General features: G+C 41.0%; 2 protein-coding genes across 2 annotated transcripts; one reads left to right on the top strand and one right to left on the bottom strand.

Moving 5' to 3' along the window:
* The first annotated feature begins 185 nt into the window (after nucleotides 1-185).
* On the top strand, nucleotides 186-3,333 carry LOC128771144 (dihydrofolate reductase-like). Its single transcript, XM_053886319.1, has 6 exons — nucleotides 186-323; nucleotides 1,036-1,085; nucleotides 1,355-1,460; nucleotides 2,101-2,227; nucleotides 2,316-2,431; nucleotides 3,137-3,333. Exons 1-6 carry the CDS (start codon nucleotides 223-225, stop codon nucleotides 3,225-3,227), a joined length of 591 nt encoding a protein of 196 aa, XP_053742294.1. The 5' UTR covers nucleotides 186-222; the 3' UTR covers nucleotides 3,228-3,333.
* A 2,931-nt stretch (nucleotides 3,334-6,264) lies between these two features.
* On the bottom strand, nucleotides 6,265-9,541 carry mterf2 (mitochondrial transcription termination factor 2). The gene is made up of 2 exons (XM_053886009.1): nucleotides 9,446-9,541; nucleotides 6,265-8,883 (listed from the first exon to the last, which is right to left on the bottom strand). The coding sequence occupies exon 2, from the start codon at nucleotides 8,855-8,857 to the stop codon at nucleotides 7,730-7,732; it is 1,128 nt and encodes a 375-aa protein (XP_053741984.1). The 5' UTR covers nucleotides 8,858-8,883; nucleotides 9,446-9,541; the 3' UTR covers nucleotides 6,265-7,729.
* Nucleotides 9,542-23,245: the final 13,704 nt, after the last annotated feature.

Genomic DNA, 23,245 nt, shown 5'->3' with positions numbered 1-23,245 from the left:
TTTTGATGTCGTAAAATGTACTACAATTGATTGGATATGAATCCACCACACTGTAATGGAATTACACGATTATTTCAGTTCCTCACATGAGCGCCAGCCAATGGAAGCGCTGCGGCAGTGGGCGGTCACCTCCACGCTCTCAATAAAATGTTTGCCTGTACAAGTCGAAGTGTTGCACATCGACGCTTGATCCAGTCGCTGTACTTGAGCTGACTATTCGAGATGGAAGTGGGCAAAATGCAGATGAAGCCAGTCCGCCTCATGGCGGCGGCATGCAACGGAATGGGGATCGGCAAGGATGGACACATACCCTGGAATTTACCGTAAGTCTTCTAAAAACCTACCTTTGAGTCGCGGTGAGTCATCCACAACATTGAGTTCCACAGGCGCAGAGCAGCGTGAAACATTCTTCTGCATCCTTCTGTTGCCGTAGAAATTGGGCAGTCGCTGAAACAGGTTTTTCTCCAAGAGTTGATGCCATTCCCACAAAATTAAAGTCGAACAATCCCAATGGTGCGACGAGTATTGAGAGGAAACTTGTAAATTTATACCTTATTTACATCATACAATATTTTTGAGCATGTAGTCAGAGTTGTGTAACTTGATGAAAGGTCAACTTGAGCCAGAAAGTTCACACACACTGGGCTGGGCTGCTTGGAGTTCAGTGACAAAAACATTCACATGTGATGGACATCCAGTCAAGTGAAGCAAGTATCTCTGTGGTCCGTTTCTAAACTACACAAACTCTATTTCAGCCCAAGAAACACCACTTCCGAACATTAAAGCATGTGGTTTTCAATGCAGTCTAAACCAGTGTGAAATTACTTTTGAGCTGGCGATGCATATGTAAAAATCATGTGGTTGGTGTTTAAGTGACATAAAGTCACTTGACAAAACAAATTTTATCAGTATCGGATCAAATGGTCGTACTTTTTCTTCCACAGATTGCCATCGTCATTGGTTTTGTGACGTTCGATGATTGAAACATATTGCTGGTTCCGCACTTTGATTTAACAATGTTCTACCCCTTTATAGGAAGGAGTTCAAGTTTTTCTTGGACAAAATCTCATCCGTAAACCAGTCAGGTAAAAAAAAACCCTCCCTTTCTATTACCTATTACTTTTTACTTTGGAGTTCAGATGAGAGCATTCACTCAGTTTTACTCTTGGTTAGCTAGAGTATCGTTCACTGGAATGCTTGAAATGATTCGGGATATAGATCTGGGTGCGTCAACATCATAGAAGAACGTCTGCAGTCACATGGCAGGCTCACATTCAGCACAATGGAAATGAATACAGACCTGCAGGATCAGCTGAAAGTTCAGTGTCTGAACAGTCTCTCATCTCCGCTGCAGGGAAGCTGAACATGCTGATCTGGGGGAGGCTGTGCTGGCAGTCTCATCCCAAATCGACCCTGCCTTTACCAAACACCATCCATGTGGTGCTGAGCAACACTCTGAGGCAAGTGAAGCTAATGGCAATGTAGCTACTGTATGTTCTCGGTAATAACTGCACAACAAAGACAAATACAGCCATTTAAATACATCTTTATAAAGTAAATATATGATTCATTTAAAATAAAAACGAACTCATTCATGCATGAAATATTAACAACAATAAACACTGGAACTTAAGTGCTTAATAAAAAAAAAAATCAATCTATTAATAAATATGTAACATATATTAATCTGTGTACAAGAAAACCTTTGAAATCTGTATTCGGTGGACAATGTCAATGTACCACTGGCAAAAGAATGATTGTTACAGTCTAAAAAATGAAACAAAAAATGCCAGAAAAGTTTGTGTTTAGCTTGTATAGAAAGTGTAGAAGCAGTATAAACTCAATGTTGTATGTCATTAAGAATGTAATGTATATCATTTATTACGTATTATAGAATAGAAGAGTTGCCTATCCGGAAAAACATACGCATAAAACACATAATTATGAATAGTTCATCACAATATTCCTCCATTTTTGTTGACTTTTAGACATGTTTTCAAATCAACACCTGGTCTTTATGTGCCTGTACTTTAAATGAGCGAACACTAGTCTGATCATGAACATTTCTGTCATGTCTTTATTCAAATGTAATGACTGCAGTGCCGTACCAGAGCATGCACATTACGTGCTCCCAGACCTGGACAGCGCCTGCAACCTGGCTGGACAATATCCTCTCTCTGAACTGATCGAGACCATCTGGGTCATCGGGGGGCCTGAGGTCTACAAGGTAGGTTTGTGTGAGGCTTATTGTCACTACTGAAGCGAGCTGACACAGACGCACATCTTTCTCATGACTGCGTCTTTCTTCTCCCCAGTCTGCAATGGCGCATCCATGGTGTGACCTGATCTACTTGACAGACATCATGGCCGATTTCGACTGTGACATTTTCTTCCCGGACTTTGACAAGGACGAGTTCAAAGAACAAGAAGGGTATGTGATGAGATTCTGGGTTTCCATTCTGTTATGGAGGAGTGAATTCATTAATGTTTACAGGACGAAATTCACCTATATAGGGAATGTTGTTATTCACTATCATAACTACAGGTCTTATTACGACTGTATATACACGCACAACTCGACACAAATCATTTTCACGGTAAACTCGTGAGGATGTGTCAGATAGAAGTGTAAATTTTCGAAAAGAAAAGCAAGATTGGTACTGGAACATGGTGAATCCACATTTGACATGGGACGTTATGTAGCCTGAGAGAAGGCTTCTTGTCTTCAGTCTCCACGTTCTCTCTCATTTCCTCCACAGTAACATCCTCCACCTTTTCAGAGTATTGTCTGTGTATGTTGAGCAGAATGGAAAAATGAAGCAAAAAGTTGCACCATAAATAGTGGCTTGCTCTACTCATTGGTTTCCAAAGCTTGCTTCAATGATGACAAGGCTTCATGAAACACTGGTTTTCAGAGCTCAGTAGGTGGCGCACTTGGTTTTAAAATGATGACAAGTTTCATTGAAATGGTGGTCAAAATACAAAGATTTTAGAGCAGTGAGTGCCATCTAGTGGGCTTTGAAAATGAGGACAGTGTTTCATGAAGCCTCACCAGCTCATCATCACATGACTCTTGTTATATTTATATAACGTGTCACTACTTCACTCATCAGCTCAGCCTCTTCTTTTGTTTCAGGTTTCATGACATCGAACATGAAATCCAAGAGGAGAACGGGATAAAGTACAAATTTCAAGTATTCAAGAGAGAAATTAAAGACGCAGAGTAGAACAACTTCATTAAAGGCTGTTGTTTAGCGTAGATTCACCCGCAGTTAATACGCTCACATTCCAGGTGACTGTAAAAGAGTGAAAGAAAGAAAGAAGAAAACTAAAATCCTGAGAGAAAAAAACTGTTTCTCACCAAACTACAGTTCATCAGTGAATGCAGATTTGTTTCCTGTGTTGCTAGTTTTCTCGCGGCGTGTTGGCGTTTTTAACAACGATGGCAAAAGACTTCTGATGTCGCTTAACGTCATATTCTGGTGCAATAATGACACTATGAATCTTTATGTTGTTTGAGTTACTGTCAAATAAATCACATGAAATACACCTCTGAGTTTGTTTTCAACTACTGCTAGCGATCGTGAGAATCTGAATCGATGGCCAGCCATTTGGACACACATTGGCTGAGAAGAAGACTTTGGACAGATCATTATGAAAACAAGCATTTCAGGCTGGTCAATGAAAGACCATGTGCAGTGCGTGGACCTTATCAAATGCAATTTTTATCCATCCACCACTTCCTGCTTTGAAAAAAGTGATGCTTGTTTCATACTAAATCTTATTTGTCCTCAATTGTCCTCACATCATGAAGACCATCGAAAACCTGCGGGACAAATTCTTGTTTTGCTGACTTCCTTTGGGCGATCTCATGCTTGTTTGTTGCTCTGCAAAACCCTCTTCTATACTACATGAGCTAATATAAGACCACATGACTAGTGAGAAACTTGGACTTTCTCTCTGGAGCAGCACACAAGAGACAGAGGTTCTCTCCTCTCCAAGATACAGGAGCTCCTAAAAACACACGCCTCTGTTTCTCAAGTTTCTCAACTAGAGTCATTGGCCTTGGTCAACCTGATGGTCCACCTCAACCCCTGCAGTCACCGGATTGGTCACCTGTGGTCACGTGGCCATCCCTGTGTCTTTATCACTGAAATACGCTACGGCTCCGACAGAAAGCAGGTGACCTTCTGGACTCCTGAGTCATTGACATGATGCAGAGTAGCACATCTTGTCCACATCCATCCAAGCGAGCGTGTTCATATCATCGCCTCATCTTCTTAAGGTTCAGAGTTAATTTATCTTGAGTTGAAATGATAAATTAGCTACTAATTTATAATAAAGTCTATGAGTCTTCCCCTCTAAATAAGTGAGCTGCTCTCATACTGACATACTTGCACGTCATATTCCCTCACTTCAATGACAAATATTTTAAAATACTTCCCTAAATAAAAATCATAAAAGGCAGTGCTGAAATCTCTTTGATGCGTAGTGTAGACAGTTGTGTGAACTCTGAACCTCTATAGAACATTTACAAAGATGATACAATAACAATTCAATTGTTTATAAACAAAGTTCAGTCATTTATTTTATTAGCATCAAAGAAGTCAAAGAAACAACACATTAAACAGAGACTGGACCGAGGGCGTTCCTCGAATCCATTACACCATCCAATACACAATATTACACCATATTTAGTATTGCAGGATGTTCCATTACTGGAAGTGTTTTACATGTTTTCCCCAAACTCAGGACACTTGGCCAGGCCATCATGACCTCACATTACAGGCGATATATGTCTCTGTTTACTTCCTAAGGAGACAAGATGTGGTGTATTTGGTAACAAGGCTGGACATTCTGCTCTCGCAAAAGTGACTGTTAAACTGACCGAGTCCAACATGGGTGGATAACGGTTCAACATTCCATTGCCATTAGGAAACAGATCATACTTTTTAACTTAACTGTTGCACATGTTTCTAATGAGATTGTGACATATCAGTCTCCTCTTCGTGGGTCTTTAGGCCCCAACACCAAAAGTTTTTTTTTTTTTTTTTTTTTTTGTGACTTAATAATGCTGAAGAGCAGTGAGAGTTTATTGAATACAAGTATGTGTGATTGGTCAATTGAATGTTTATAGTTCAAACTCCAGTGATTGATAAAATTCTTAACATGTCAGGTTAATGAAAAGTTTGCTTCGTCAAAAGATTTCTCGAATTGCTGACTGATTCTCGGGTGCTGAACCAGTTTGAACTTTTTGAAATAATGTTGAACGTGTAAAACCTGAAACACAAAGATTAAACAATAAAATCAAACATAGAAATGGAATACATGATTATGCAGCATGTGATCAAAAACAAAATAAACATTATGGAACAACAAACATCACGAAATAGCAAACAGCAAATAATGCTGGCAGATAAATGTTTTTGTTTTTGTTTTTTCTGGATCTTTTCTCTTGCTTTTCTCATCCTTGAGACTTCGCCCCTCTTTTTTTTTCAATAAATGAACAATGAACCATAATTGTAAAAATAAAAACAAACATGATTAGGAAAATAAAACAAAAAAAATAATAAATGTGAACTTGTTGATCATATGTGAATAAATGATGGTTGACCATTTAAATAAGAGATTCTTAACCTTTTTGATCTCGGGGCCCCCCTTTCCAGAACAAATGGCTCTGGGGCCCATTCAAGGAATTGAACTGATTCATGACTGGGGTTACTGATTTTTGATTTCAGAATTACTGCTTTCATTTGTGTTCAACAACCATGCATGTAAACAAACCAAAACCTTGTGAAATGACATGAAACCATGTGATCAGGGCAAAGATATTTTTCACAGAAAAGTCCAAGCAGCTGCAGAAGCTGAACATGCAAGTCATGCTCATCAAATTTACTGAAGAAAAAAGGCATGAATAAAATTCAGAAAAAAAAGAAATGTATTAATACAACATATGAATATCATAAAATAATTAGTTTTTCATAAATAAACTCTAAAGAACACAAGTAACGTGTAAGTTAAAGCAGTAAAATGTTTTATTTATTTAAAATTAATTTAAAAAACTGCTCTGACTGGTGAACACTTTTTACTGTTGGGGGCGCCATGACATTCTTTATCATTTTTTTCTTTTCAAGAACTCTTTCATAGTTGGTAACTATCACAAATGTGCAATTTGCAAGTCAATTCAGTGACACACTAAATTAAAACTTAGCATCTCACTGCCCAGATGGTAAAAAAAAAAAAAAAAGTATGAGTATGTATGATGACACCTTTCTCCTCAAGCGTGTGTGGAGTATCAAAGTCCTCCATGTCACCAGGCGTCAGGTGCAGGTCTGGTGTCTCAGTCACCACCAGAGCCAGTTGTTCAGCATCATGGGTACGATGCATCATGCCAGAATAAAAATGACAACTAGTATGACTGTAGCAGAAGCTCCCTCTTTAGCAAACAAACTGCTCTCCACCTTCCTATCAGTCTGTCTAACCAATCTCAAACTAAACCTTTTGTTCCATGTTTCATTTCCTTTTTTAAATCTCTAAGTTTATTCATTACAAAGGCAAATGTTCCATCAGGTGCAGTGTCATTCGGAATGTAAGTGCAACACTGATCTCCAAAGATTTTGCAGCACCATTCTGTTAGTTTCATGTAAGTTGTTCACCTAGCAGTTTAAATAATTCGACGGTATGATTTGTGTATCTTTGTGCATTACAGTCTTTGTTCATAGTGCGTGTGTTGGCGACCATCATTCTTATGCCAGTGCGCCCCCTACTGTCGACATTTGAGACCGTTGCCACGTTACAGTCAAATAAGAAAGAAGTACAACAGAGACAAGCTGAGTACCAGTACCATGCCCCATCAATCACTCAAATGTTGAGCACTAAAAAGTTCACATGACTCGGAAGACAAGTTCTACCTAGATATCTACGTCTCCCGAAGATCAAGACACTTGAGAATACAGGCAGGATCTTCCTGTTGGTCCCAGGACACCAGTGCTTCTCAATTCGTTTCTGTTGCGAGTCAATTTACAATAAAGAATAACTATTACTATATACTACTATTATTAACATTGTTTTGGTCTGTAGCAGAAAAGACTTAAAGTGCATTAATTTGCCTGAAATAAAATTTTAAAAAATCATGAGTGGACGTGCAATTACACTTTATTGTAGTACGGCAAAAAGTACATTCCTTCAGGTCCCTACTTCCCGAATTTCAGCTTTGTTTCAGGATCAGATGGAACATGATGTTTTATCTTCATTCCTCAGCTTTCCTTCCTGTCTCAAACCGAAACCAACGTTTTATAACACTGGCACCACATCTCAGTCTAACAGCTTTAAGTTGTTTTTTTTTTTTTTCATTTTTACTGAAAATAAACAAAATGTTCTCTGGTCCTTCAGATCAACTTTCAAATTCACCCACAAAGTGAATTATGGCGGGTAGGAGAAGAGTGGCTTGTATTCTTATCACAGTTCAAAACCGACTGAAATAAAAGGCAACTTATTCAGGATGAAATCTGCAATATTTTAATAGAATAATTTAAAAGCACCTTGTTTTTTTAATGTATAAATTACATTTTTTTTTTATCCAAAGACCAGTTCTTGGTGACAAATACAGTGATGAAATACCACAGGAATACATTTTTCACAGCATGAAGATATCAGCACCTGGTTTTAAATAAAGGCCGAACATAAACACAACATCACTGTCAGATCATGATATGTGACAACATATTTATCAGTCATCAACTTTCAAAGGAGCAACAGGGTTAAAAAGAGGTCTCTCTCTGCGGAGCTGCAGTCTTCCAATGCTCATCTCAAAGTCCTTTTTGGTACCATTGAGAGCTTGAAGACTTCCAGTCCGTACATCGTAACCGTGTGCCTTCAGCCTCTGGATGCGATAGTTGACTATTTGTGAAGTCAGCTCCAGAACCGTCGGCGTCTCTTTGATTTGAGACATGCTGATCCCAGCGCAGAGAAGTCCACCAAAGCGCTCAGACAGAACACTTTCTGGATAGTAGAGAAGAGCGGGGCAGGCCAGGATAATTTCTCGCAGCTCCGTCTCTGAACAGCCCATTGTGTTTCGGGAGTATTCTAAGGTGCAACTCATGCTGTCTGGGTTCAGCTCAGTGACAAAGCCCCGGAGTTTAGAGAGGAGATGGAGGAGCTCTGCGGTCCTAAAACCCTTGTCTCTTAGGAAGAGCATGTTCTGCCTTAGCGCCTCTGGAGGTTTCAGAAGAACAAACGGGTTCTGGCTCAGCAGCTTCTGGAGCCAGATCTTCATGTTGGCCTCCTCACCTCCAAGTTCCAAGTAGACCTGCTGGAGGGTGCAGACCATGACCTGGTTCTGCTCCACAGGACGACTGAAGCTCTGCGGTGCGCTTGCCATGAGCTTACTGATGATTCGCCTGTTCAGGTTCAAGCTTTGGAAGTATCCGATGTTGTTTCTCTGGTTGAGGTGGTAACTTGAGGAGGTGAAGAAGGACGCAGGGAACTTCTCAATAATACCCACCAGTTCTTTCTTGTTGGGGCACACAGACACCCAGAGGTCCTTCTGATCCTGCATTTGTTGAGGGTCGCAAAGAACGGCTTCGGGGTGAGTTGTCAAAATCTGGGCAATGATGGGTCCTGAAGCCCCCAAATCCACCAGGAGGTTCACAACATCTTGGGTGTAAGCTGGACTTCGCTGCAGGACCCATCCATTGAATTTTCGCACCTTTTGGATGTCCACTGCGAGATTGTAGAGAGCCTCCACTGTCTGCTGATTCTCTCCTGAGTTCAGTGTCACGCATGGTCGGAGGATTAGAGGTAGAGAAGGGACGCGCTGGCAGCGAAGGCACAGGGCAGTGCCAATAAGGCGCAACATGGATGCAAAATCCACAAGTCAATCACCTTTGAGGAAGAGGACAGAGTGATTTGGTGAGAAAGTTCACCTCAGAAAATACATCTGTATTCAGTCACTATGATTCTCACACTCACAGTATCACAGAAAAGAGGAATAGAGAAATCCAGAAGACGTTAGAGACATTTGTTTGACATTCATTCTTCACTATGTTTCATTGTCATGTCTCCATGGAAGACAGGAATGTACCGTGATAATAGTAGACATGAATTATTGGATCAAAAATAAATAACAACAAATGAGTCAAACTTGCACATGGAACGTTTTTCGTGGTCAAATGCAAAGCACTATAGATAGTGTAAAGAATATTGAAGTGATTCGGAATATAGTAATCTGGCAATATTGTTACTGTTATGTATTGTGGAAGAAATCTTCCACAATACATAACAGTCCCTTTGACTCTAGAGCGATTTCAATTGACAAAGAAACTCCATACGTCCGTGGCTACCATATTATCAAGGTTGCAAAACTTTGCAGCGCAGCAATTGATTTTGTTCAAAGCGCTTCGAGGTTTTTAAGGATGAAAGAAAGAAAGGAAAAAAGATTTTCTACCTGAGCCAGCGGTCAGCGGAAGTGACGTTTTGTTATGAAACGTGCTTTTTCTTCTTCTTTCACTGTGTCATAAACTGACAAGAGCGACATGTAGAGGCCCATCGTAGTACTGCAGTAGTAGTCGTCCATGCGCTATTGGATTAAACGTGTACATTTCTTGTTAGAGATGCGGCAAATAAAGAGTGGAACTTTAGACGATCACTAAGGCTAAAATAAACCATTTATGAAAGATTATATTTGACGGCACACAAAACTCTATTGTTCAGACTGCAGTGACATTTCATGGTGACAGTCAGCCCATTTCCTTTCTCATGTTTCATTGTTTGAAATTTTACGTTTTTGCTTGAGACAGCAGGGTTGTATCATTATTTATAATGTCCAAATAATAAGTTTAGGATATTTCATGTCTTCCCTATTTTATTGCTTACTTAATAAATATGGAGAAACTGTCCAAAGGAGTGTATGATGTTAAACGTCTATTGTTTTCGCAATAATCTTCAAGCCACTATGATTTCATTGCTGCTATATACTCAGTGTTTAAAGTACTTCTGGCAACACTTTCAAACCACCGTTGGTTCGCTCCCAAATCCAGCAATACACAGGTCCCCGATGAGTGCAATCAGTGCTCAGCGAAATTGGAGTGAACACATGGAGGGTTCTCTCACAGATGGTGCCTAAAGATGATGCTTGATCACCAGCTTTGCGAGCGGCTCCCTCAGCAGCACCAAGGCCGTGGCTGCTGAAGGAGATTTGAATTCATGTAGTTGAAAAATTTCCTTTCTCACAGCAAAATAAATTCACCGCAAGAATCCGAACAACATCGGATCTTCATTGTTTCATATTTCTGGCAACGGAGCATTTTTCTTCAGTTGAATCGATCCCAAACTCCCAAGTTGAGATATAGAATACTGTAGTCAGTCAGAGCTAAATAAATATTGATTTAATGGAGATTCTTTCTAAAATTTCTCTTCAGTAAGAATTGAGATCCTTTTTTGTAATCTGAGATTAAACAAATTTGAACACAACTAGTCATCCTTCCTACCATACACAAGGTACTCAGACATCTTTGGGTGCTGTCCAACTTTTTCACTGCCCAAGTCAGGTTGTGCCGGTCTCTCTACTTTATATTTCATACATGGACACAACCCAAATATTGAGCTGAGAGGGTTTTCCCCACGACATTGTCTGGTATTTTCCACACACGAAACTGGCTCATTACTTCCTCGAGCAAATATGTTTTTTTTTTACAGGGCAGTGCTGCACAACATAATAACATGTGCTATTATTAATTCAGTACATTTCTACAAGAACATTGTCATTCCCCATTAGTGCATCTTAAATTTCTACCTCCACCTCCTGTCTTTAGTTCTGAGCTACTGAACCAAACATGAGTCCACCTGAGAGTTTCATGACAGAGACAGGGAGATGGTGAGGTCACATGGAGAGGAGAGACAGAGTCTTGGAGACCAAGAAAAAGAGGAAGAGGAAGCCAACCAATGAGGTTCATGGATGTGGTAGATGAGGTCATGAAGAGCATAGGTGTGACTAGAGTGATGAATTAAGATAAATTCAGGGGGAGGAGGCCAACTTGCTGTGCTGGGAACACCTGATGGGAAATACCCAAGGACAAAGAAAATGACAACATGGGTCAAGCCGAGCACAGTAAAATTCATCGAACGTAATGAAAAGATTTCACTCACTGGCTGGACTCTGTGGCATGTTTTCAGCTGCCCAGTCCTTTGGCTTTAACGGCTGAAGAACCATAACCAGCGAATATAAGTTATATAAATAATATGTTCAAATCATGTGATAACTGACATCAAAAACATGAAACCTCTCACAGTAACCACATCCTGCTTTATTCTCATGGACTTGAATCCACACTTGGGATCATTAGCTTGCAGACCTTATGAACAAAAGGACTCTCCCCGGACACTATGATCAAGTAGGTGAATTATGCTTTTGGAAGGAACATGAATGCAGAGCCTGACAAATGAGGGTCGGCTTCAGGCAACTTCAACATGACAAGACACATTTACAACCGCGTGTTGCAGGGAAATTACGAAGATTAAACAGAGTCTGCTTGGCTAGAAAGTAAAGAACAAAGCCTTAACTGATTCTACATGGAGGATCAGTTGGGGGAAAACACCCGGACTATACACGGCTGTAAATTGGTGACATATTTTTTTAATAGTACTGTAAATATGGAGGTGTAATAAACAGTTTGATGAGGCTATAAATGCTTGTTTATTTAGGGCAAACACTGACCTTCACTCTTCATTATCAAATCTTTTGTTAATGTTTTAACAAATTAACAGAGTAAACATGAAACTCATACCTACTAATACATATATTGGTTATTGTGAATATACTGTACGTGAGTTTGTAAAGTCAATTTGATTTATCCTGCTAGCAACAACTGTGATCAAATGAAGATGTGTTTTGTGTATTGTACTTCATCTGATATCACCAGACAGATTGTTTCCATAACAGAAAACCCAACCCAGTCAGACAACGTTCACACTCCGACGCCACCATTCCACATTCCAAGATGTTTTGATGATGAAGTACGCTTCACGTCATGATCGAAATGGCTTCTCAGTCCTGCCACTCACACAGCTTCAGTTGTGAGTTTCACATTTTAAATGTAACTCAGACAAGCTGTATAAATACTTTCTGACCGATTTTCTCAATACATGTGAAAAGGTGAGTCGCCACGGTTGTGTTCCAGGTCTCAGTTAGAGAGCCCAGAAACAGATGAGTCATCTGTTAAAAACAGGAGAAAAGTGCTTGCACTCCATACGACCCTGCTCGGACTGATCATTGCTGATGACTCTGTCAACCAAGAGGGTCGCCACTTCGCCTCCTGCTGCCCGTATGACCTAGTTCCAGCACACCACAGCAACGAAAAGAACGAAAAAAATAAAAAAAATCATTTTTAAAAAAATAGTTACATTAATTCCACTATAAGTTTTCCCCCTGAACCGAAACCACACCCCCAATAAAAGGAACTAGCAGCTTATCTGTATACACCAAAATATATATATATATAAATAAAAAATAATATATTGGGGGATTTTTAATAACAAAAATTTGTGATCACACATTTTGGGTGTCACAGTTGCTACTTGATCTTTAATGTTCTATCCCAGAGACAGCAGATGAGTGTGGTCGGCTGCACATCAGAAACCATCCCCAGCCCACCACTCTTCAGCCCACCTGTACATGACCACACTGCCACATTCAGAAGTTTAAAACTTCGCAAACCACTTTGAGAAGACGATCAACGGTCGCCTCTTTAAGTATGAGAGGGCATGCGGAGGTGAGGTAAAGCAGCAGGGGCCATTCACCCCGACCTCTATATCCATGTGGACTGGAGAGAGGTTGTGACTGACTGCATGGGGTATTGACATCAACACCAATCCAGTCATTGAGGTGCCTTCATTTGGCCAGTGGTTCTCATCACAAACAAAAACAGTGAATTTCCTTCCCTTAAATAAACCTGTTTCTTTTCCACACCAGGCTGGTTTGATCCCACTAGTCAGACTTAAAAAATATAAGCAATAAAATTCAAGTATTGTTTAGAAGCACAGATATATATATGGGATTTGTGTGACTAAGTTTATTTTTAATATAATTACCATTGTGTGTTAAGCAGCTAACTCATAGCAGTAAGAATCCATGCAACAGAATGGAATATTTTGCTGCTCCAAGTTCAATAAATCACGTGCTGAAACAGCAGTTGTGTTTTCTGTTTCAACTAAGAGGAATACTTGGATGAAAAAATATTTGACAAGTAGTGCCTCACTAAAAGAGGTTGAGAACTTGACTTGAATTTTCATATGATCCCTAAACTGGAGCTTATTAAAGAAAGTTTGGTCCGAATTATCCTACTTTTCCACCAAGAGATGGAAGAAAAGTATTAAATTAATAAACACCATAATATGGTTTTGTTTTTGTTTTGTTTTACTTTTGATCTCAATTTCTGTTCCATTCTTCGTCCTTCAAAGAAGTCATGTGAGCTGTTTGTTATGGGGAAGTTTGACGACTCAAAATAAAAGTGAAAGGCTCACATTTCCTGTTACATATTAACCCGTGGACTGCAACCTGCCATTGCCAGATTCAATGTAAGGGTTTAAACAGGCTCTTTCCTTTTCTTGTCGTAATCTCTTTATCAGTACTAAAAAAAAACTTTGCATCATTTTCACTGTCTGTCTGGCGGGTGTGTCTCAGTCTGTTTTAATGTCGATCACTTCAGGGCTTTGGCTGGTTTAGCAAAGGGAGGAATCAGGAGGAGGAAACTGGGATTTTACCTGGAGGCGGGACTTCAGTGACAAAAGGTGATTGCTTCACAGCCAGCAGACAGAGTCGAGAGAGGCACAAGTTATTCGAAGGACCTCCGGCAAGATGCTTCACATCAGCTACCCGAAGTTGCTCCTGGTCTTCATGCTTCATCAGGTGTGCTGCCAGAAAATAGAGCCCGCGTTCAGACCGAAAGGAAGCAGGTTCTCACTGGGAAATTGCTTTGGACTGGAATCTATTGTGGTGTACAGATGTTCCCCTGAGGGGGATCAGTTACTTGGCAACTCTTCAGACAACAGCGTCTCTCCTCCAGCTGACCTGCAGGGTCGGGTCCATGTCAACAAAAATGACAACGTGGTTGGGCTGCGAATCCATCAGCTGACATACATGGATTCAGGGATCTACCGAAGAGAGTGTTGGAAGGAGGGGAAGCAACTCCATAACAACACATTGCAACTGCAGGTGTGTGGTGAGGAGACCTCACCGGTGGAGATTGTTGAGACGGAACACGGAGTGGAGCTCCAGTGCAACGTCACCGGACTGGGACTGGACGGGTTCTTTGTGCGTTGGTATCAAGAGGTCAGTGAAACCTTTGAGCTTCAGCTCTTCCTGGACAGCAGCATGTCTTTGCTGCCCCTGATTGACAAGCTGAAGGGCGTCGTCAAGGTCGGGAACAATGGGACGTCACTTTCATTTGACAGCAGCCTGTTGAAAAACAGCTCCCAGTTTTACTGTGTGGTGAACAGAGAACACCAGTGTCTGCGCTACCAGAACATGTACCAGACGTTTGACGGGGAGATCCATGAGTTGTTCGCCTCGCGGGGGGAGAGTGTCGTCCTCCCCTGCCAACTGAACGGCAACAAGCTACACTGGAGGACCCCAGTGGGGTTGTTGAACTCCACCAACATGAGGACGGAGAAGATGTCTATATCTGGTGACTTCTCTTTGGTCATTTCATCCGTCGTCGACAAACATGGCGGCGATTACTCATGCATCACCAGCTCACAGGACATACAGTTCTCAGTCGTCCTCTGTCCTTCAAAACATGAAAAACTCCATCACTTTTCTAGAGGAACGGTCGTCAAGATGGAGTGTGACGTCAACCCAAATGACTCCCACCAGGTGCGCTGGTACCAGGAAAAACCAGCAGGAATCTTTGAACTGATCCACGACTCCAGCGACAAGACGGCCGCAGTCCCGGAGCACCTGCGCGGCCGGGTGGTCCCGTCAGCCACCAGCCTGTCTCTGGAAATATCGGACGTTCGGCCTGAAGATGAAGGGGTTTACTTCTGCGTCGTTCACGGTGACCAAGATTATTTGGAGGACGATTACGAATACATAGAGGAAGGCGGTGATGAATCGGAGGAGAGCTACGATGACATGCAGTACTGGCAGGAGAACAGCAACTGCATCTTAAAGCAGAAAAACATCCTCAGAGAAGGGAATCCACCAGGCATCATTGTATTAGTTGCTGTGGGAGCAACGGTGGCCGTGCTCGTGCTGGCGGTCATAGTCGTCGTAGTTTTTATCATAAAGAAGAGGCGACGCGCAAACCAGGACATATTGTAAATGTGGATCTGGAGCTTTTTTTTATCAACAATTCTGCAATGTTCTCATCATTTTCTGTTGATCACAGCAGGTGACAGTTTGAACTTGCATGATGACACAACTACTCACCAAAACCCAGCCACCATTCCTCCAAACCAGTTTGTCTGCTCCTCACTCAGCAGTTCACCAGCGAGCCGTTAGCGCCGATTGCGACACAGGTGTGATGGTTCGTACTGTTTAAATATGACGAGCAACGTCTCTCGGCATGACTGGGATACGTTTCAACATTGTCAGGAGAAATCTTCAAGCACATCTGAAGTCATGCTACGGGGCGTTTTACGCCACTTTGAAGAGAAGCGCAATTAATCACTCTTCTCACGTTTTGTTCACTCTGCAAAGCCAAGCGTCTGATGTGAATTTTTTAGCTCGGTTTTCAAGCCTTCTACCTTGCAAATTAAGCCAATATTAGTAATAGCACTGATACTGAATTAGATCTTTCAAAATAATGGAAAGGTTTTTCTTTTTTTGTAATTAACAGTGTATTAGATATATTTCTGTATTAGTTTATTATTAATAATATTGTCACCATATGTAAAAAAAACACGTCCTGTATATGGAAATGTATATTTTATTTTTATCGTTGTGGTTCAATAAAAAAACAAATGGAATGTTGTGTATTTAATGGGTCAGATATTACAGGATTGCAGTTAGACAAGAAATAAAAAATTTTATCCTAGTATTTAGTTGAAGTGAATGCAACTTCTGTGAATGAGTTGCATTTGTCTGGGTGTGTTTGCTCTGCTGTACCTGCGCCGGCTGTATCACTTGTTCAAAGTGCATTATACTGTAGTCTTAGCTTGGATGAAACATTAGCTGACAGAACAGAGCGGTCCGCTACATTATTTGCCTTTATGTGGCGTGAGGTGCCACAATCAAACATAATTTGAGGAAAACAAATTCTTTGTTTGTAATATTAAGGTTGTATTTATACTTCAAAAGCCAATTCTCTACCTGCGACACCTTTGGTGTTTTTAAGCTGCTATACAAATAAATAAACTTTTTTTTTGGGTGAAAACTTTGATGGTGCTTTTAAAGCGTTAAAGAGTATATGTCAAACAGTGGTGTGACGCAATGCATCTGTGAAGGCCTAAAATATCAAAACAAATTTCAGGCAACATTTACTGTGGATTTTTCTGAAAGTCACCAATTACAACTGCTATTTTGGTTCATATTTTGGCTCTTAAAAATATTATGAGGTGTGAGAGCTTTTAGGCCATTAAAATTAGACACCGAAAAATTATATTTTGGACATTAGATAAATACTGAATGAAGTGCAGGGATGGAAAAAGCTGCATTCTACACTGTGCTAATTACAGGACAACTAAATATTAGTTCGATGATGTGAAGGAATATTTATTTTTGTTTAGTTTTGAACACATTCAAAGAGATTTGTTGACTTTGCTGCGTCAAAGTGGCATGAGAACTTGTGAGAACTGACATCTTGAAACTGTCAAAAATTCAGTTTTATTGTTTTTTGAACAAAAAAGATCATTTGTATATATTTGTATCTGTATAACGCAGCCACAAGCCAACATTTGAAATACAAAAACGATTTGTCCTAAATTTTTCCTGACAGCATTTTAGGCTGTGTCAAGTTTCAAGGGTCTCCAAACACCTTTTTCCACCGCTGCCTACTGACAAACGTTTGGCCTCTCTTACTTAGATTTCTTCTGAAGTTTAATCATGGCTGTGCTGAAATATTATGTGTTGCTCGGTGGTGAAAAGAAAACATTTTTATTGTTTTATTAATGAGGTCAAAGGGCAATGGTTAGGGAATTGAATTCCAAAATGTGTTTCATGACCTGGGGCTTTTTTTAAAGCTCATTCTGAACAAAATTTCTTGTTTCTCAAGAGACTCAGGCGGGTTCTGACATTGCAGAGACGAGCCATCGGTCACCCCCGCCACCTCCACACACAGAAAAAAACATGGACTTGACACAATAAAGAAGTGAAAACAATAAAGCTATGAGAAAGACAGGACAGGAGCAGGTGTGATGGCTGTATCTAATAGAAAAACCTCTTACATTGACACTTAAATATACACAAAATCTTTCTCACAACACAAACACAGACGACCTGGGAGACTACTTTACAAATGGAAAACATTGAAGTGAGTGTTACTCGGTTCACGTGGTCCTATTGTTCAGAGAGGAGCTTATCAAATGCAATCTCTATGAAGGAATTTGGCTTGATAGCGTGCCACAAGACTAATAAACACTAGCAATGACCCATTAAACAGAGATGTAAATGGAAACAATTGACTAGTAAAATTGCTTACAAAAACTATTGACAGAATTATAGGAGGTCAAGATCAGTGCTTTTAGTAGAATGCTCCTGACTCACCCCTCTGTCCTCCAACCACGAGTGCTCTGTTGGGCCTGATCAAGCAAGTGTTAGAATGTGCGTGAGCGCTCAAGGCCAAGACCATAGCTGATGAAAAATACATGACACGAATTGAGCTTAAATCCCATCAACATGGAAAGCTGATATAAAATGGACAAAGTGAAAACAAAAGTCCCCTGAAGATACATGAAAAGTAAGTTCATGTGAATCTTGTCCTTTTATTTAAAGGTTGTGTGGGTGACAACAGAAAGCAGGGTGAGCAATCTATGACTCAAATTCCAGACCCCTATCTTCAGCCTCTCCCCTGAAGCCAAACAGCTTTTTCACGGTTCATCGCTGTGAGATGGTGAAAGAGAGAGAGAGAGAGTGAGAGAGAGCAGAGAGGGGAGGAGGAAGCGGCGGCGGCACAAATGGCAGGTCATTGATCAATATATCGCCATATATCAATATATCAAACTGTTTTTGACAAGTCCGTAAAAATGATTGGACGTTGCTTTTACTGTGCTGTTCATCTCAGTATTAGCATTTAGCAATGGGTTGTGATCTGGGTGTGAAGGAGGTTTAAGTGATATAGTATTAAAAAATGATAATAAAAAAAAAATCAACCGCATATTTAAATATTAACTTAGTTCAGTGGTGCCTCGGTTCTCAATCACAATCCGTTCCAGACGGCCGTTCGAGAAGCAATTTGTTCGAAATCTGAATCAATTTTTCCCATTACAATGAATGTAAAAAGAAATAATGTGTTCCAAGCCTTAAAATAGGCTTTTGTAGGAGTGAATGTAGAGTGTCTGCTGCAGGTGCGCTGTTCGTCTATGTGTGTGGCCGCTGCATGTGGGAGGGGTTGCTGAGTGAATGACGTCTCTCCAGAAGTGAAGAGGTGCCCGGTGCGTGTCCAGCTCTGAATGTGCGCTTCTGTGCAGTTTGGCTGTGACAAAGTCATAAACCAAGTAACGCTCTGTCCCAGACTCGCCTCATCCCTGTCCCAGCTCCAGCCCACAACAGGACATCAAACCCTGGAGGTGTGGAGAGCGAGCACCTCCCCTGTGACACTCTACCACGGTCCAGTGTGGAGACAGGAAAGGTTTTACACCTCAATATGAAGAAAAAACAGTCAGTAAATGTAGCGGGACACATCTGCATACAGAGGCTGCGTTATACACAATAACAAAGCGCGTCGTGGGTCAGCTGATCGGTCTGCGCACGTTTTGTTTTTTCTGGCTTTTTCAGGGGCGTTCAAGTTCTAGATTTTCATTCGAAATCCAAAGCAAAACAATCTCGAAATTTTTGTTCAAATTCTGAGACGTTCGAAAACCGAGGCACCTCTGTATTAGCATTTACATTGGGGTGTTGCAGATGTGGTTTACCCAGCCATTTCTGCTTGCAACAAATAAATTCTTTATTGATTTAGGTCAGCAAATGGCCTCCAGGCTTGGACCAGTGCAATGGATTACCTCCTACGGACATCTCACTACCTCAGCTCTGTGATCGTGAGGGCTTGATAAGAGCACCATCAACTCCTGCGGTGCAGCAGTCAAATGCCTCTATGTGATGAAACTGGGCCACGATCAGCTTTAACGTATGGAAAAATAAATTCTCCCCGATGGGTCGGTCATTCAGCCTTGTTCTCAGTCGCCGTGCTGCTCTCTGCTTTCAATAAGACTGATTTATATTCCTCACATTCATTTCTACGCTTGACAAAAACAGTTTTCATGCATACTTGCTGAGGCCAATGCCATTAAGCAGCACCGGTGTGATTTCAGAAAAGAGAAAGAAATCCAATCTTGACACTCTCCATCTTGCAAAAGAAGCGGTAAATATTGTGCCAGAGAAATATTTTCAGCTGCCAGGTTCTATCACTCCCACATGCTTAACCTCTCATCGCCCTGATAAATATTTATGCTGCACAACAGCACCAATAAAGCGACCAATACACCCGAAGACAGAACCACTCAGGAAATAACAATTCTGGTGTTTGTAACATTCCAAGGCATTATTAAGTTTGTATTACCTGATACCGCAGGACTGAAGATAAAGACAGCGAGGAAACTAGGTCTTCACAAGAAGATGGGTTGAAATGGAAAAATCCAAGCAACATAAAAATATACACATTAACAAGACGGTGGAATGAAAAACTGTTACAAGCAGGAACACTTAGAACATAAATGGGCCACACTTTCAGATATACTCCTGAACGTCATTACTTTGTTCCAGAATAAGGTCCCTGTATTTCATCCCGAGAGAAATACTTGCTGCGATCTGAAGCCGTCTGTAGCAGTTGAGTTGCAAAAAAAATTCAGGGAGGTTGGTCTTATTTTCACCTTTTAAAAGGGGTAGGGCAGACATTCCTGATGCAACAGGATTCACTCGACCACCAGCCCTTTTTCCTTCTTTTTTCCTGAATAAGAAAAGTTCCCCTTCTTGAACTCATCATTTTTAGATTTTTGAACCAGCAACTTTTCGCTTATCACTATGGCACAGACCCATCATATGCAAATGAGCTCTAAATGTTGCACATGGAGAACATACTTTTGTCGAAATAGACACATTAAAGTCAATGGTAGTTCGCTGACATTTTAAATTATATTTTTGCAATGTCTGCCCTTTCTTCTGGCTTGAACACCAGCCGCACCAAAGTGTTGATCGTGGGGTGTCTGGGTGTGTTTTCAGCTGGGTCTGTGTACGTCTCTACAGCGTTATTGAGCCTCACGTCTCCCCGTATTGTCGACTGATGTTGTGTGCTGGAGTGATATAAGACAACCACCACTGACTTTGGGGTGTCAAGTGTGGATGGCAGTTTTAAAGGGGGAGGATTTCCACACTGAGGGGATCCCTCTGCTTCCCCCCTCAACTCCAGTAACATAATGCATGATGTTTGAAACTGAGTCTTCCGTGAAAGGGTCACAGCCAACACGCAAGGTCATTTAATAACAAGTTGACTTGCATCTGTGCAAGATGTGTGTGTCCTCTTGAGTCCAACAGAGTCCAAACTACAGGCTCACACATCGACCTCTACAGTGGAAGGTCCTCTCGGTGCTGGCTGCTCCCACTGAGCCTGCTGAGGCCCGATCTGCTGTAATTTTCCAGCACCATTACTCCCACAAATGAGAAGGCTGCGAGCCCTGTGAGTGTGAAACAGTTGGTGGAGAGGAAGTGAAAGAGCGCGGAGCGCGGCATTAAAGCCGTACAGCCACGGAGCGAGTGAGGTGCCGCGCTAATGACAGCAATTAGGCTGCAGAGAGAGCTGCTGATGGGTTCGAGGTAGAAGGAGAGATGAAGAAAATACCGCAGGAATAACTGGCCTTTGTGAGAGAAATGAGAGGAGCGGTGTGAAGACAGGAGGGAGACGAGTCACTTGGGACTTTTCCGACCCGACAGCAGACTGGTTGATACCCAGACATGCGGTGTCTGGTTGGATCAGAGCTTCACTTGAGTATATGTGTGTTATTTTCAGAGTGGCGAACCAAGCGCGACCAGAACCAATCAAACACTCTCAGTGATGAAAAAAAAAAATGTCTCCCCTCCAGAGAGCTCTTCGCCTCTCAGTAGGTTTGATTTGAAGTTTATAAGTTTTCATACCCGTGGTGGGAGATGTTGCAGAGATTCTGAGAGTTTCACTCTGGAGTGTGATGAAACCTGAGGAGAAGAGCAGAGGGAACGTCGTGACTAAACTGTAGATGGAACTGAGGAGGCAGGATAAACATGCAGGTGAAGAATGTGGCTTTAGTAGTGCTGGATGACTTCACTGGAAAGGCTTTCCACTTCAAGCACAGGCTGGTTTTCACCAGGGAAAAATCTAATTTGTTACGACATATAGAGAAGGACAGCGTTTCCTTCCAAAGGTTGTCATGCAAATTCAACCTAACTTGCCATGCGTTAGATCCACGAGCATGCTAGGTACCTTTACAATAATCCCAGGACAACACTACCCAAATGGCTCCCATGGGGAACATGGCAAAAACAAATGATATTGAATATACATGCAAGGAAACGCATTCTTGTTTTTCTCATGATCTAACAGCAGTAAAAGTGTCCTTTTTCAATTCAGTGTAAAATTGTCTTTTGACAAAATAACAAAATAATCACGTTATTATTTTAATATATAATATCTGGTTACATTTTATATTGTAAAATATTACATATTTGGCCAGCAAATCTGATCTAATGTAGTCTAGTCTAGTCGAATGGCATGGCATGGCATGGTATCGTATCGTATCGTATCTGTTAGGATTCGCGGAGCGGGACCCAAATGCCTTAATGAATAAGACTCACGGAGTAGCAAAAAACGATATTTTAATCTCAACAAAGAATTCACAATAATCAAAACAAGAGATCAAAAAACGCAAACTGAAGGCGTCACCGAACCGGGAGAACAAAGCAAGATGAGAGTCCAAAAACTGAAGGCGTCACCGAACTGGGAGATGAACACAAATGGAAATAAGTCCAACCAAAAGCGTCACCGAACCGGGAGATCACGAATGAGGAATCTGAAAGTACAAGACAACGATGGTCAAAGATCACAAACGCGGTTGTCCAAAAAAGAGCACACAAGATAACTAAATTACAATCAGAGTAAACAAGAAACACGCGGAGATCTGAAGTAAAAAAGGAATAGGACAACACTAACTCAGGCACTTGGGAGAATAAACCAAGAGATCAGAAAATACAGAGCGAGCGGACAAAGGGAAGTAAACGCGGAAGCCAATTACCTAGATACAAGTTGATTCGATCTGGCACTCACTGCTGGAACCAAGGTGCTTAAGAAGGGGTGGGATGATGATGTGTAGATTAGTTCCAGCTGTGTGCCAAATCCAAAGTGAAGCTCCAAAAAATCAGAGAAGGAGACAAAAAGAGGGAGTGGTGCAAAATAAAAGCGAATCATGACAGTATCGTATGAATTGAATTGAATTGAATTGAATTCGAATCGAATCGAATCGAATCGAATCGAATCGAATCGTATTGTATCAAATCTAGTCTAGTCCAGTCTAGTTGTATCGTATCGTATCGTATGGTATCGTATCGTATGGTATGGTATGGTATCGTATCGTATCGTATGGTATCGTATCACATGTAGTCTATTCTAGTCTAGTCCAGTCTAGTCTAGTCTAGTCTAATCTATCAATCATTACAAAGTGTTGTGTTGAGCCTGACTACATTTTACCCCAGAACGGTCAGACAGTTCACCCTAAACCTCACCACCATTACAGATTCTTAGTTAGTGTGAATAAGCAAGTGATTCGTTCATTGATGGCCAGTATGTGTAATATTTTCAATACTCTATTTAAGGTAAATATGATTGAAATATGGATTTTTTAGTATGATGCATTGAATTTCAGATGAGAGGGAAATGAAATATTTTGACCTGTATCGCTGATAAATCCAGGTTCATGCTTAAATCTGTTTTGGTGAAGCAGAAGCAGGTTTAAACAAGTGTGTAAGTGTGAAGCCCTGAGGAAAAGCTTTTACCACATTTCATCTCTGAAATGTCTTTTTTTTTTTAAAGTCTCAGCGGAAGTGTTTCGGCGACATCTGCCAGTGACGCATCCC

The sequence above is a fragment of the Synchiropus splendidus genome, chromosome 14 (assembly GCF_027744825.2).
Source record: "Synchiropus splendidus isolate RoL2022-P1 chromosome 14, RoL_Sspl_1.0, whole genome shotgun sequence".
Taxonomy (NCBI): Eukaryota; Metazoa; Chordata; class Actinopteri; order Syngnathiformes; family Callionymidae; genus Synchiropus; species Synchiropus splendidus.
Note: the sequence above shows the minus strand (reverse complement) of the source record. Positions and strands in the feature narration are given on the sequence as shown.

What these genes read in the sequence shown, in the direction of transcription:
- LOC128771144 (XM_053886319.1), top strand. Translation starts at nt 223, where the DNA reads ATGGAAGTGGGCAAAATGCAGATGAAGCCAGTCCGCCTCATGGCGGCG. An exon ending in GTGCTGAGCAACACTCTGAG is followed by an intron (nt 1,461 to 2,100) that starts GCAAGTGAAGCT and finishes TAATGACTGCAG; the next exon opens with TGCCGTACCAGAGCATGCAC. An exon ending in GGGGGCCTGAGGTCTACAAG is followed by an intron (nt 2,228 to 2,315) that starts GTAGGTTTGTGT and finishes TCTTCTCCCCAG; the next exon opens with TCTGCAATGGCGCATCCATG.
- mterf2 (XM_053886009.1), bottom strand. Translation starts at nt 8,857, where the DNA reads ATGTTGCGCCTTATTGGCACTGCCCTGTGCCTTCGCTGCCAGCGCGTC.